At 42.6% G+C, this 15,266-nt stretch overlaps 1 protein-coding gene across 3 annotated transcripts; it reads left to right on the forward strand.

Moving 5' to 3' along the window:
- Nucleotides 1–4,282: 4,282 nt before the first annotated feature.
- On the forward strand, nt 4,283–12,909 carry LOC124693045 (E3 ubiquitin ligase PARAQUAT TOLERANCE 3-like). Of its 3 annotated transcripts, none has more exons than XM_047226488.1 (15): nt 4,283–4,848; nt 5,405–5,504; nt 5,719–5,797; nt 5,930–6,090; nt 6,193–6,272; nt 6,456–6,527; nt 6,600–6,756; nt 6,853–7,001; nt 7,187–7,354; nt 7,432–7,719; nt 7,928–7,972; nt 8,104–8,362; nt 8,602–8,727; nt 10,607–10,610; nt 11,012–12,003. In XM_047226488.1, exons 1-15 carry the CDS (start codon nt 4,683–4,685, stop codon nt 11,672–11,674), a joined length of 2,517 nt encoding a protein of 838 aa, XP_047082444.1. In that variant the 5' UTR covers nt 4,283–4,682; the 3' UTR covers nt 11,675–12,003. The 3 variants fall into 3 exon arrangements, with proteins under 3 accessions (XP_047082444.1, XP_047082446.1, XP_047082447.1); XM_047226490.1 differs by having other exon boundaries at nt 7,931–7,972; XM_047226491.1 differs by lacking the exon at nt 10,607–10,610 and adding an exon at nt 12,018–12,909 and having other exon boundaries at nt 4,594–4,848; nt 11,014–11,185.
- Nucleotides 12,910–15,266: the final 2,357 nt, after the last annotated feature.

The following is a 15,266-nucleotide window of genomic DNA, read 5'->3' on the forward strand; positions in this document are numbered from 1 at the left end:
AACAAATTATCAATATATTTACAATAATAATTAACAACAAAAACAATATTTTTTATTTGGGTGTTTACAATAATAGTCAGTTTCCATGCAATAATATCTTTACAACAAATCGGAAACATACTTACAACAATAATTAATAACAAAAACCAACATCATTTTATTTGGATGTTTACAAATAAAAGTCTGCTTTCATTCCAGAAATATCTTTAGAACAAACCAGTAAAATATTTACAACAATAATTAGCAACACAGGCCACAAATAATTTGGGTGTTTACAACAAAAGTCGCAAACATCATCCACAAAAACCACAGACTATTTACAACTAAAATATATATTTTTGCAAATAATTCAAAAGTTGTTAAGAAATAATTTAATTTGCTACAACTTGAATTACAATAAAAATAATTGTCTATTTTTACAAAAGTTAGAAACAAATACAACAAAAATTCATATGTTTGCAAATAATCAAAAGTGGTCAATCAAAATAATTAATTTGCTATAGATTGAATTACAATAAAAGTCGGCATCTATTTTTTACAAAAGTCACAAATAATTACAACAAAAAAAATTACTAGGTTATTAGGAACAATGATCAACAACTTAACCAAACCAAAATGTTGACGGTTTACAATAATAGTCAACAACAAATACATCAAAAATGTTGAATATTTACAACAATAGTTTAACAAACGAATTTCAACACAATAATTACAACATTAGAAATTTCTCCGCCAGAATCGATTGTAACAATTTTTTTAGTAGTTTACCACAAAATTAAACAAAAATATTTAAAAAGGCTCTTTACAACAATTGTCAAAGTTTTGCTAAAAAAAAACGACGTGCAAGTGTGTTGGGCCATGGTTTTGATTTACCTTGAGTACTGGGCCAGAAACTGTGGGCGAACAGATAATGGGCCATGCAGACGAATGGGCAAGATTGTGACTCGCGGGCCAGCAAGCAGCGCGTGGCTCGGGACGACCGATCGCTTCCCCAGATCGGTCGCCCGAAAGGAAGCGTTTTCCTATACTTATTCATAGACAATCGGAGTTGTCGCTAATCGTTTTGTGAAGGGGAAGTTTGGTATGCACCCAGCTCCCTCTTCGGAGCTACTTTAAAACGGGCTTTTCCAACAATGGCAGGTCTAGAATCAAATAACCGGGAGTGCCACAATTTATATGAGCGACATAGCTTCAGTATATGGGTTCAAATTTTGTGATGATTTCACTATAATAATATATTTCAGTCTAAATATGACCCTAAATCTATTAAAGAGTGTCTCTTTTTGCAAAAAAATAAACAGTCTCAAAGCACGATTTAAACTATTAGAAAAATAGTATGATCTATATAGCATAAACACCCCCAGATATGCCCCTGTTTGCCAAGACCGTTCTTTAATTTCGATATGTTCACACATAGTGTCTCTTATTTTACTTTTTTCATAGCAGGCAATTAGTTTTTTTAGATTTTTGAGCAAAAATTATTTTTTTGTAGATGAATCGTTTTGAAGCTGTCCATCTTATTTTAGAACATGAGGCTGTCCATCTTTAGATAGCTTTTGTCCACCAAGGATATTTCGGCCTTTCTCTACCATCTACACTTTCTAGCCCACCGGGCAGATCTAGGGAATCAACCCAGCAAGTCCGAAGGGAAAAGTTCAGCCTATTTTTTGGGGGTTTTTTGCAACTGCTATATTTTTGCTGTTTGGGTGCCTGTTAATCTCTTTTATTACTCGAAAGTTGCAAAGTAAGTTCAGTAAACTCCACCCACGATTAATTGAAAAAGCTAGGCCCTGCCATTTTCTTCTAAGAAAGAGACACTAAACTCACTTCTTCAATAACGTGTCTTTCATATTTTGTACCATGTCACCAAACATTCAGATAAGATATATCGACTTGCATTAGGATGATGCTAAACTTAGAGTGCAAGGTCAATTTCTGAAAAGTCACATTACATTATGTGGTCAACTTCTTCTCACTGGCCGCAAATATTTAACCTCGAAATACTCTGTAACCGTGATCAATTTATGGTATTTCGTGTAAGCTCCGTGGTACATTCATAAGAACTAAATTGTGATATCAAGTGTCATGCAATCTTTTCAGACACATTAGAGACACTGGAGGATGGCATGACACCTAAAATGGCACATGTAGATTTCTTAATTGTAAAATGCATTCACAATTATCAAAATATTATATTTATACCAGGTTGTTGGTCGGCATAGGATGCCACTTTAACAGAATACATAGACACGACCACATTAGAAATTTAGGTGAACACCTTTATCAAGAATGGTGACTCACATGTAACTTTTTGGCGATTGTTCTGGACGTTGCCAATATATCGAGGACTGTGGATACATTTTTACTTTTTTCAACCTATCTCTAAGACTAGTTGTCAAGCCATGTGTTTTAGTAACATCCATGGCATCATTTAGGTTCTGTCAATATCTTATAATTGAAACAAAACATCACATAAGAACGGCAAAGAGGCAATGACACAAATTATGGTGAAGATAAGCTCCGATGACGAAAGAACCATAATGATATGTGCACATTATCGTCGTCATACACACAATGTTTTTGTTAGACTCTTGGCCTAAGGTGGTATAGGGAGAGATATCACTATGGCATCAATAACAATAAACTCATTGTGGGTCATCTCCCAAATATTAGTTACATGATGACAATTTAGAGAAGTAGCATGCCAAAGGTGCATTTTAGTGCGGTGGTATATGAGTGGTCCCACTATTACTTTGGAAAAGTCAACCAAGATGCTTTTGTGATGACTGCCGGTTGACTCATGTTGATGAACACTTGGATGCCTTGTAGTTGAATTCGCACCCTATCTGTTGAGTGTGTATTCTATAAAATTCAACTTTGATGCGACATGCATATCTATTCTTATGAGAAGATAAAATAAAACATGAACAAAAAAGAGCTACCTTTCATGGTTTGTATCAAAAAAACATTAAGTTATATTTCATTGCATGCGTCAAATCATTAACTGTTTCAAACACAACGTGTAAACTTAAAACTCTAATGTGAATAATAGGGGTCAGTTTTCCATCATTATTTTACTACAAGAAGAAAGGCCAGCACCATCTAGCGGTGTATTGCGACTTCCATATTTTGTAGCATGTCACCAAACATACAAGATATAACAACTTGTATTGACAGAATGGTAAACTTAGTGTGTAAGGCTCAATTACTAAGAAGCCACATTAGGTGTACATTATGAGATTATTTTGTCACACTGACCACGAGTATTTAACCTCTACATATTCTATAACTGCTACCAATTGATGTTATTTACACATAGGTTCCACACCACATTCATAAGAACTAAATCTGTGATATCAAGACACTTAGATGCACCGAAGGATGACATAATTCCTAAAATCGCACGTGTACTTTATTGGTTTTTAAAGTAAAATACATCCACAATCCTCAAGTTATTATCTTTAAACTAGAACATTGGTCGGCATATGATGCCAGTTCATCAAAATACAGAGATGAGATCACATAAAATATGTATGTGAACCCCTTTAGCAAGAATAAGGAATCACATGTAATTTTTCGGTGATCCTTCTAGACACTGTGAATATATCGAGATTTGTAGATACATTTTACCTTTCTTTTCAACATATACTCTATCACACTCTATTTGCCATGCCACGTGTTTCAGTAGTAACCGACGTGATATCATTCAGGTTCTCGCGATAACTTAGACTTGAAGCGAAACACCAGATAAGAACGCTGACGAGGCAGTGAGCTAAGTTTGGGCGACGACAAGTTCTGGTGACGAAAGAGCCATAATGCCAAGTGCACGTTATCGCCGTTGTACACGTAAAGCTTTTATTAGACACTTGGCCTAATGCGGTGTAGGTATTGATGTCACTAGTGACATCAATAACACTGAACTCATTCTCGGTCATCTCATGAATACTAGTTACATGATGGTACTTCAAAGGAGTAACATGCCTAAGGTGAATTTCAGTAACACACTCCTTGGGTGTACAATTACTTTGGCAAACTCAATCAAGCCACTTGTGACTGTTGTTTGTTGATTCATGTTGATGATTACTTACCTGCATTTTGCAATTCAATTCTTAGCCTAGTGTGTGTGGTAGATCTTATCTACACCTGGCGTGTGATAGTATTTTGAGCAATACTGATCTTGAGACTCTAAAAGGTAACAATTGGCGTGAAATACTAGTATTAGTTGCTTTTCTATTTTGAACCAAATATCTGCTCTCCTCCTCCCCCGTTTCCATCCTCTGCACGTACAGAGGGACCATTCTTTCCCCTCGCAGTCATCCTCTTCCTCTGTGAGCCCTGACCTACCCAAGCAAGCTCCAATCCGACCCGATGCGGCGCTAGAATATCTCCTCTACTCCACCACCGCTGTGCCCTAGAGCTGCCGCTGCGCCGTAGCTTGCGTCCCCGCCGACGCCCGCACCCGCAGCCCCCTCCGCCTCTCGCGCGCGCCGCCGCCATCTCCGTTCCCGCGGCACCTCATCGCGTCGCTGCTGTCTCACCCCACTCCGCAATCTTGGCCAGCCCTGAGCTCTTTGCCACCCAGTGATTAGATAAACCCCACTGATCTCCACAAATTCTGGGCGTGCCGCACAAATTGGGTGTGCTGGTGCACACCCGGCGCACCATCTAGATCCGCCGCTACCATGGCTGTCTATTACAAGTTCAAGAGCGCCAGGGACTATGACTCGATCCCGATCGAGGGCCAATTCATCTCGGTTATGAACCTCAAGGATATGATTTTCGAGTCCAAGCACCTCGGCAGAGGCACTGATTTCGACCTCATGATCTCCAATGCGCAGACCGATGAAGGTTGCTTCTTTGTCAGCAAAGAACCTTTCTTTGATTTCTTTGTATGGGTGAATGTATACAAAGTTGTTAGTGCTAGATAGTATTGTGATAGGCCCAGCCTGTAATGTTTTTGGCTCTGTATAGCTGTTTCTTTCATGCACTCAAGATGTATGAAATTGAGGCCTTATCTAGTGGGTATTGTTTTTTTCCTGGTACAGTTTTTACAAGTTTGATGTGAAGGATTAACTATCAGTTGAGCATAGATTCTTAGTGAAGTAAAACTTTGAAATGATACTTATTTACAAAGTATAGCAGTATGAATGTCTTTTGGGATTTTTGAGCACATGAACCAAGTATTGCATTGAAGGCTAGTAAGTTTGTTTTGATGTAAATGGTGTTTGTTGCTTGAGTAGGCCAGTGCGATTGAAATACAGTTGCACCTTAAACACTTTGAAATTAGTTTGCATGATTCTGTGCTGTACTTAGCTTGCAATATCTTGATTTTGGGGGGATATGGGATGGGATTATACAGTTGAGGTATTACTCAAATCATTTCGTGCGATGTTTATAATTACAGAGTATGCTGATGAATCTACCATGATTCCAAAGAACACATCGGTTTTGATTCGCCGGATACCGGGACGCCCAAGGATGCCGATCGTCACCGAACCAGAAAAGTACTGTCTTTCTCTCTGATTTCGTATTCACTCCACACACCGTACCTGATAATTCACATTCTCGGCCATGAAGAGTTAATCACACATTAGTTATCTATAAGCAGACTATTAATTTATATGTTTGACTGGATCATGCCACTGAACATGGTCCATGTTAGGAGCTAAGACATCATGCGAGCGATCATAATTCAGGGTTCACATCCATTTTTTGCAGGGCAATGCCTGCAGAAAATAGGGTAGAAGAAGTCATGCCTTCTGGTAGCGCTTTTCTTGGTGATTCCTCGATGAAATATGTAAGAATAGCTTCTAGTCTGGGTTATTATTATCTCCTACAGCAATTGCCACCACGGTCATATTTCGTGGTTTGAGCTATTACAGTTGGCTATTGATCCTGGGAACTGATATTCATGATATTGAAATTGCAGCCTGAAGAATCTGAGTGGGATGATGAGTTTGGCAACTCTTTATATGTTAGTGATTCGATTCCTTCTCAGCCTGTTAGCCAGGCAGTTAACGCTTCTGAAAATCAAGTTGACGAAGATAGTAAAATAAAAGCTCTTATTGATACAGCTGCTGTTGACTATAGGTGAGTGATCTGCTGACTGGCTAAATGACTATTTATTATCCATGAAGGTAGATAGTATTAATAAAATGTTGTACTCATTTAACTGGATGATCATGTTTTCAGCCAAATCTCTGATGGATATGGTTCTGGAAGAGGGTATGGCAGGGGGATGGGTGGGAGAATGATGGCTGGCCGTGGTTTTGGTAATACTTTCTACCTTCTTTGTTGATTGTTTGTTTGCAAGATATATGTAGAGCTTAGAAGTGGCATCAATCTTTGTGAGAGAAGTGCTACACCCGCCTAGGCATCATGGATACATAGTGACATCATTATTCAGATACTAGATATCTAAATTAATTCTACTTATCCTCTTTGATATTCATAAGGACGTGGTCCGGGTCGGCTGGACAACAGGACACTTCCTCCTGGCTATATTTGCCATAGATGTAAAGTACCTGGTATGTTGACTTGTCAAGTCTTTGTCAATGCAATATTATGTCCTGTTTCACTTGACCAATAGTGGTTTGCAGGCCATTTCATCCAACATTGCCCAACAAATGGTGATACTAGATATGACGTCAGAAGGATGAAACCCCCAACTGGCATTCCGAAATCCATGTTGATGGCAACTCCAGATGGCTCATATGCATTGCCAAGTGGGGCTGGTGCTGTTTTGAGGCCAAATGAGTAAGTTCAAATTGCTTTCTTAGTTACTTCTGTGATAAGTTTTGCTGGATCTACTTGGAAGGGAAAAAACGAACATCTTAATTTGTTTTGTGACAGAGCTGCTTTTGAGAGGGAGATAGATGGCCTGCCCACCACCCGCTCTGTTGGTGATCTCCCACCAGAGCTGCGTTGCCCGTTGTGTAAGGAAGTAATGAAGGATGCTGTTCTAACTAGTAAATGCTGCTTTAGGAGTTTCTGTGATAAATGTAAGTTGTGCTTTAAGAAACAATTGTTTTTGCAAACTGCTGTCATTGATACGGATGTCATACAATACAAATGTCTTTATTTGATGGATTTTCTACATTGTATTTTCCTTGTTCTCTTTGTCCTCACTTTAAGATTTCAAAAAAGCATGCTCTGCAGTGAGTGAAATATTTTGTTTTGTTGGCAGGCATTAGGGATTACATAATTAACAGATCAATGTGTGTCTGTGGTGCCACAAGCATATTAGCCGATGATCTTCTTCCCAATAAAACTCTAAGAGAAACCATCAGCCGCATATTAGAGGCACCACCAACTAGCAGTACGGAAAATGCCGGAAGCATGGTGCAAATACAGGGTATATGCATATATTAATCTGTTATATCACATTATATGTCTATACGAATTAGAAACTGATGATAGCATCTTGTGTAGACATGGAGTCGGCTCTACCTGTACAGCCCAAGATTAGAACTCCTGCTGTTTCTGCCGCTTCAAAGGAAGAGCCTAAATCACCGACGCATATAGAAGAATCTCCAGACGCTGAGAGCCAAAGCGGATTGAAAGCTAACGTCGATGTGACTTCTTCAGATAAGAAGGCTAACACAATTCCAGATGTCGCTGAAGGGACAATGGACTCTAAAAATGCCCAAAATGAAAAAATACCAGACATGACTCATGTCACGAAAGAGTCGCAGGAAAAATTGCCTGCAGGCGAACAAGGTAATAATCTTTCAGCCCTGTTAGTTTTCATCAAAGCTTGCATGTGATGCAGCCTCCCCAATAATTTTCTTGATAGAGACTTGCAACAGTTTTGCGAGTCAAATTAGCCAGAAATCCATCTTACTTGTGCTTCCAATGAACTGTGTGCATATTTGATATTTAAATGATTGTACTCATTGAAATAATGAGATTATTTTAATGGCTTCAGCAGTAAAGAAGAAAAAGAAGAAGAAGGTGCGGGCACCAGGGAACGGTAAGTTAATTTCACCGAACTTCATGATATGTTGCATAAATGGAATGCAATGTCATTATTTTTTATTGCACCTATATTGGTTAAACTTTATTTACTTGTACTTATGTAAAAAATTCTTACTCTACCTACAGCCGAGGAGCAATGGAATAATAATTATCCAGATTTTGGAGCTGAAAATTTTGCTGGAATGCCTATGGGACCACCAGGAAATTTTAACCCTTACTGGGGAGGAGGGGGGATGCCTTTGCCAATGGATTACATGGGTCCACCATTTCCAGGTCCCATGCCTTACATGGGTTATCCACATGGTCCATTTGATCCTTTTGGTGGGGGAGTTCTCCCACAAGACCCATTTATGCCTCCAGGATACATGATACCTACAATTCCTCGGTATATCTCTTGGCATCTTTTTTTTTATTTTCTGAGTAGGAATTTGGACATATATAATTATACGTGTGAGTGTTAGTTTGACCTGTGGAATTTTAAACGAGTGCATAGCCTACAAGTTTGTGGCTGTATTTCCCCAATTTGTTGGGAAATGAGTATTATCACCTCCTTGTCTTTCTACAGATTGGCTATTACAATGACCACTGCTGAAATGATGAAACTCTTGAATTTATCATTTTCAGGGACCTTTCTGAATTAGCAGTTAACAGTATGGGAATGAACATGGGGCCACCAGTTGTGAGAAGGGACGAATTTGAACCCAGGAAACCTGATGGGAGGAGACGTGAAATGGACCGATTCAACGGAAGGTGATTATACGTTTCAAATCATATGCTTTAATTTCCTACAACTTAGACACTTCGATTCATATGCTTTGCTCTTATCCAATATGTACAAACGATGTCATCGGTTACCTTGTACTTATAGTTTTATCTAGTGCATTGGTCCATTAAGTGATACACTACAACAATTGAATGACAAGAGATTATACGACCACTCAAACTGGCTACTTTGGTGTATTTTGCTACTTGAGCTGGGTTTTTTTTTTCATTTTGCATCACAATCAAGTATCGACATCACATATTTGGGCCATTAAATACATGCCAGCCTCTCATATAACTTTGGTACCCTAACCACAAGAATCTGCTTCAGGCTTAGTTGGCCCTGCATGCCTTAGCCTCAGCTGTTGCAAGCACAACATTGAATGCCTCCTGGAGACTGAACACGTGGTGACTCTGTTTCCCTTCCCTTGATGAAACAATGTAATGGCTTCCCCAGCTTTGTGCTCGCCAAGAATTACGAGTCGACGAGTCGATCTGAGTCGTTGGGGTACCGACTCATTGACTAGTCTAGACTACTGCTCGACTAGTCGACATGTATTTTAGCAGTCGCTAGTGCGACAACCAAATAAGAGATTTAATAACTAAAACTGGCATAAGTTCAACACAAGTTACATAAATAATAATGCTAGAGCCTAGAACATCATGGCATACGCCTCAAATTATCTCGTCTAGATAGGGTTCCTAATTTTGGCTCCCAAGTGCCTCACCCAGGAAATTTTTGAGTCGATCGACTAGTCCACAACTAGCCGGTCGACTCATGGAACTAGTCGAACCGACCATCTGAGTCGACAGTGAAATAACGACTTGTAGACTAGTTGCTCGACTCATTATCCATGGTGCTCGCATGCTCATGAGTCATGAGGGCTCTAAGGTAGCACACCAGATTAATCTGAGTTACAATGGCCCAACTCCTGCTCTGCCTGAATACAGATTGTTGCAAGTACCTTTTCCTGCAACCTTGTGGTCTTGATGTTCAATATATCCAAATTCTGCACAAAGTAAATGGTTCAAACCTACTTGTGAAACAGCACCTTAGCAAAGGAAACATATGGATGTTAGAGGCTCTGATTTATCAAATTAGAGTCTTAAAGCACATAAAATGTTCCTTTATGAACCAAGAACCATGCAGGGTTATTTGGGCCCAATATCTGAAGTCTTGACTGGTTCTGTAAGTTAACCCGTATCACAATTTATTAACCTTGGCCGTCAGGATAAGAAGTCGTATGACCAAGCGGAAAAGCACTTAGTGCATGACTTGATCTGCAACCTTGGCTACCTGAACAGATTTTAATGATCATAAATGAGTATCAAAAGCGAAAACTTATCTAAAATATCAATCAGATGAAATTCTGATCTTGTTTTGCTCCTACTCTCAAGCATTGATTTAGTTTGAAGTTACTATGTGAACCGTGTACGGTTAGTTGCACCCAGTGTCCTGATACTTTGTCTGGTTCTACACGTTAGCCTATATCATAATCAAGCAAGCTCCGGAACATAAACCTGTTGTACTACATCTTATCATTTTGGCTGCATCTGGTAAACTAGGTGATTGGGGGCTATTTGTGCAGGGCCTCCTTAAATGCTTGTATATGGAGTCATTCCCTAATGTGCTTTAAAAATCATTTAGATTGCTAGGTTAATTTAAACTTTTGAGTGATGAAACTTGCCACTTGTCCCAAGTGCAAATTCCCTGCGCCATGAAAGGTCCATAATCAGGCATGTGTAACAAAAAACCATTTTTCGTCATATCTAGTATCACCATTTTTCGTATGAATCTAGTTAAGTTTTTTTTTGACTAGATGTATGTGTATCTAGACAAAATTGAGTCATTTAATATGAACCGGAGGGAGTAATAAATGTTTTAACCAGTGTAAGTTTATGGCCATGTAGATCAATTTCATGTTTACGGAGGCTAAAGTGGTAGGCCTAAACAAGTTAAGGGGCATTAGGTTGCATTTGAGTCTGTAGTAGGAATTTGTTGCCAATGGTTGATTCCCTCTTTTCCATGTTTTGTTCTGACCTGGTGCATGTCATCAGGTAAGTTTTGTTGTGCCCACCCTGACCCCTTCTGCTGAATACATTTCCCCCAGATACTTAAATACTGATTAGTTAGTTAGCACTTGGAATGTTAATTTTGGTAGCATGCCTCATTGACCTGTAATATTTATTCTAATATACTTATGCTCAGTTGTCATAGTAGCTGTTTCAGTCCTTTTTTTTCACCGAATGATCAATGCTAATCTACTTATGCAGGGAGAGGGAGAGGGAGCGTGAGCATTCCCGTGAGAGGGAAAGGGAGAGGGAGAGGCAGAGGGATCGAGACCGCGATGTGGATCGAGACCGACACAGGGACAGGGAGTATCGAAGGGAAGGCAGGGAATCGTCAGGAGCCGTAAACGATAGTACCTCGATGAGACCTAAGGATGTATGTCTTTTCCTGTCAATCTATTATCTTGCAAAGTTATGTACTATCAGTTCCATGGTAAACTTGTGGGCGACGGCGTCAGCTGCGGAGAGATCAGCACCACTGAACAGGAAGAAGAATGCCTTCTGCACGGTTGATTCTGATATTTGCCGAACAAGAAAGGTTCGCAGCAGTGAATGCCAGCTCGATTGGGCAGTGTTCTTGGTTGGTCCCGGCAAGGCCGACGTGCTCAGTTGCTCGGGGTCACACAAGCAGCAGTTGCTGGTCCGAGTTGCTCTGCCTGCTCGTAGTGTCCATGGCACTGCTTTCCTGTGCTCGTTGCGGCTTGGGTTACAGGATGGCATCTATATACATGGGAGAAACACGTCTATTTATATATATCCTAGTTGGTTTTGTTTCTACTCTTCTCAAGATTTATTTATTTTATTTGGCAAGTTTTCCTTTATTTTAACCGTTTTCCATCTTTTTTTGAAAAACATTGTTTTATGATCTTTTTTTCCTTGCTTCAGTTACTTGCCATTACACAATGCTTCCCTGATGTGATGTAGATAGCAGTAGTATATAGGGCAAAAAGATAAAAGTATCACGACGCCAGATGAAAGCGACAATATGTGTTTTACCAAAAAAAAATCCAAACAGTACGTAGTTTATGCTGTGCCACGGCCCAATGGTGTGTCATGGTTGGGCCGCATGCTGTCGTGGCAAAGCATGGAATATCCTTGGCCGTACGATTTGGATCCCTTGGTTAGGAATCCTAGCCAAGTCCCTGGGTTATGTTAAAGTGGCAGTATTCTGACATGTGGTCCCGTGTTTGCCATTTATTGTTGTGCAGAGATCGAGGCCCCAGGCGGACAGGTCGGAGCGCGCAATGCCGCCGCCGACGCTCAGCCCCGAACGGCACTCGCGTCGTTCCCCGCGGCGCTCCTCCAGCTCCGGCAAGAAGCGCGCCTCCTCCGACCGCTACGACGACCTGCCTCTCCCCCCTCCGCCGCCGCCACCTGCGTCGCGGCGAGAGGCAGAGCACGCGAAGGCGGCCGCCGCCGACGCCGCGGCGGCAGACCAGCGGTCCAAGGCCAAGGCCAGCGTCTTCTCCCGCATCAGCTTCCCCGGCGACGCCAACGCCAACGCCAACGCCTCCGACTCCAAGCGCAGCCGCAGGTCGTCCTCCGACAAGGCCCCCGCGTCTTCATCCTCGTCCAAGAGAGCCGAGGAGAGCGACGGCCGTCACAACCGCCACCACCATCGGGAAACCACAGCAAGCGCGGAGGAGGAGAGGCGGAGGCCGCCAGCGGCGGCTGCCGAGTACGACGACGAGGAGCAGTCTAGCGAGGAGGAGAAGCACTTCAAGAGGCGCCCGTCGTCCTCCAGGCGGGAGCGGGAGCAGGAGGAACCGCCGCGGCACTCGCGGCGGTCTAGGGAGCGCGGCGACGGTCACCAGCACAACGGTGGTGGAGGTGGCGGCGGCGGCCATAAGCGCCGGTGAGGTGACGCGAGTAGCAACTGACCTGCTGCCGCTCCAGCCCTTCCTCCGGTGATGGGCGTCTGTGATGATAAGCGCGCCGCGAGCGCGCCTCCGAGAAGTCTAGAGCAGAGCACAGCATCTGAGCTCTGCTTGTTTTCGTGTTATCTGTCGGTGTTGTACATTGACCTTCTGAGATTTGGAGTTTAATCAAATGATCAGGCGAGATGAGGATTTAGTAATAAAATGATTTATTTATGGATTCCTCTTTGATTTTCGATTCCACTTTGCTACAGTTATGGATGCCATTAATCAAATATTGCATTTATCCTCATTTGTGTCGCACTTTTTTGACAGTGCACATTTGTGTCGCACTTGGATATTGCCGTGGCGAGCTGCTTATGTTTTATTTGCTGCTGGTGCGTACACAAGTAAAATAACCTGTAGCGAGAAGGATTTTTTTTTGGTTGAGAAGTGTCGCGAATTTTTTTTAAATAATACACTTTTTAATGTTTAATCCAGAAATAATATTAGTTTTAAGGCAATTCCAGAAATAATACACCGTCGGGGTCCGTAAGCCCGAATTAGTTAGATCGGGGTCACCGAACCCGAAGTGCAGGGAATCTCCGGCCGCCCGCGCGGAGACGTCTATTTTCGGGGTCAGCACGCCTGACTCGCTTTTGTCGGGTTCAGCGCGCCCGAGACGGCTTTTGTCGGCCACGCGCGGGCGATGTCGGGCTGTCTCCTGGTCAGGAGCAGGCCGTGTCGGGGAGGGCCATCCCGAAGTGCTGATTCGGGGACGCCGTGTCCGAAATTGTTGGGCAATAAATGCCGGCCGACGCGCGGTGCTGCTGGCCGACGCCAAGCTCTTCTTCCTCCTGCAGCTCTCTGAGTTCATCTCAGCTCTCTCTCTCATTTGCTCTCAGTCCAGCAGCGTTTTCTCTCATTTCTGAGCGATTTAGCCAGCCATTTGTTGTAGTTTGACCACCAAATGCTATAGAATTAGCTGATCTATATATGGGTTAGTTTTTAAGGCGTTTTGGTGGAGGTGGTGTTGGTGGTGGTGGAGGTGGTGGTGGTGGAGCTGGTGGTGGTGGTGCTGCTGCTGCATGGTGGTGGAGCTGCTGCGGGGTGGAGGAGCTGAGCTGCTGACAGAGGTGTTTCGCACGCTTCAAGGGTAAACCCTAATTCCTGGTATTAGATGGTGTAATCATAATGCATGTTGCGTTCGTTAGCTTCGCACATTAGTTAGTGTAATATGTACCGGTAGATAGTATTTATTTAGGAATGCAGGTGCTAGATTTTTATTTATTTTAGAGTGTAGGTGCTAGATTTTTTGACGAGTCCGTAATTTGTATAGGTGAGCAGATATGTCAGATAGAGTAAAATTCGTTGTTTACTTCGGTCATGGCACGGTCCGAACAACTCCGATCGGAGCTGATCTGAGCGAGTTTCAGCATGAGGAGTTGCATCTGACAAACCCAAAAACATGGCGAGTTAGTCAGTTGAAGGAGTGGTTGACCGTGAATTTCGGGCTTAATCCCCAAGCATACACTCGTTGGTGTGCATGCTTTGTGGAGCAGCTCAAGTACCCGGATTTTCACGGCGGTTGAAGCCGATTGAGCGGACCTCTCGGTGGGTGCACTGGTTGGAAGCGTGCGAGCGCAGGGAACTCACCCCATCGCCTTAATTCTTCCCGAGGAGAAGGTGGTGAATTCCCGGGAAGGCGAGGGTGAGTTCCATCCAGGGCGAGAGCGATCAAAGTTCGATGCGGCGGCGGCGGTTTCCAATCCGGGCAGAGTAGCCATGCAGCAGGTGGTCATGACGGTAGTGTCGAGCTTGAAAGCGAGGATGAAGAAGAAGATCAGATGCAGAACATGATGGACGAGGAAGACGAGGATGGAGTGGACTATAAGCTTGACTCAGATGAATCCGGTGGATCCGATACTTCAGATGATAACGAAGAGGAGGATCCGATCCCCTCTTCTTGGAACCATGATTTGTCGGATGCAATGATAGTCGATGATCGGCACGATTCTGCTCAGGAGTACGAGCATGAACACCATCTCGGTTGGTGCTAGATATGCCGACAAGAGACATCTGCAGGAAGCAATCACCCGAGTGGGCAATGAACACGCAAAGGGTATTCAGAACCACCGTTTCAAGTCGAAATTCTTGACGAGTGGTCCGGCGAAGCTAGATGTCCAACAAAGGTGCATGGGTACTGTCCGAAGTATGACACAACATGGTTGGTGAGCGACTGCGTGCCGCACACCTGTGTCCTTAAGAGTATGCTAAAGGATCACCGAAACCTTACATCCACTCTGCTTGCTCGCCTGTTTTACAAGGAGATTGTAGAGAATACAGCGATGGGGGTTAAAGCCATCCAGAGAAGAGTTCACCTTCAATATAAGTATGAAATTGAATATGGCAAGGCATGGAGGGATAAACAGACGGCACTGGAGAACAGATTCGGAACCTTCTATGATGCTTATGACGGTGTCGTCCGTCTTTTGCAGACATTGAAGGACCGAAATCCGGGCACCCATGTGGACATACAAGACTTTGTGATACCTGAGTTCCCTAATGTGAGGGTTCACGCACGGGGTGTTTTTCGCATTC

The sequence above is a fragment of the Lolium rigidum genome, chromosome 2 (assembly GCF_022539505.1).
Source record: "Lolium rigidum isolate FL_2022 chromosome 2, APGP_CSIRO_Lrig_0.1, whole genome shotgun sequence".
In the NCBI taxonomy this organism is placed as follows: Eukaryota; Viridiplantae; Streptophyta; class Magnoliopsida; order Poales; family Poaceae; genus Lolium; species Lolium rigidum.

Bases quoted from the DNA above. Each gene is read 5' to 3' on its own strand.
- LOC124693045 (XM_047226491.1), top strand. From the start codon at position 4,683: ATGGCTGTCTATTACAAGTTCAAGAGCGCCAGGGACTATGACTCGATC. The intron at 6,528-6,599 runs GTATGTTGACTT...AGTGGTTTGCAG, and splicing joins CCATAGATGTAAAGTACCTG to GCCATTTCATCCAACATTGC. The intron at 7,355-7,431 runs GTATATGCATAT...CATCTTGTGTAG, and splicing joins AAGCATGGTGCAAATACAGG to ACATGGAGTCGGCTCTACCT.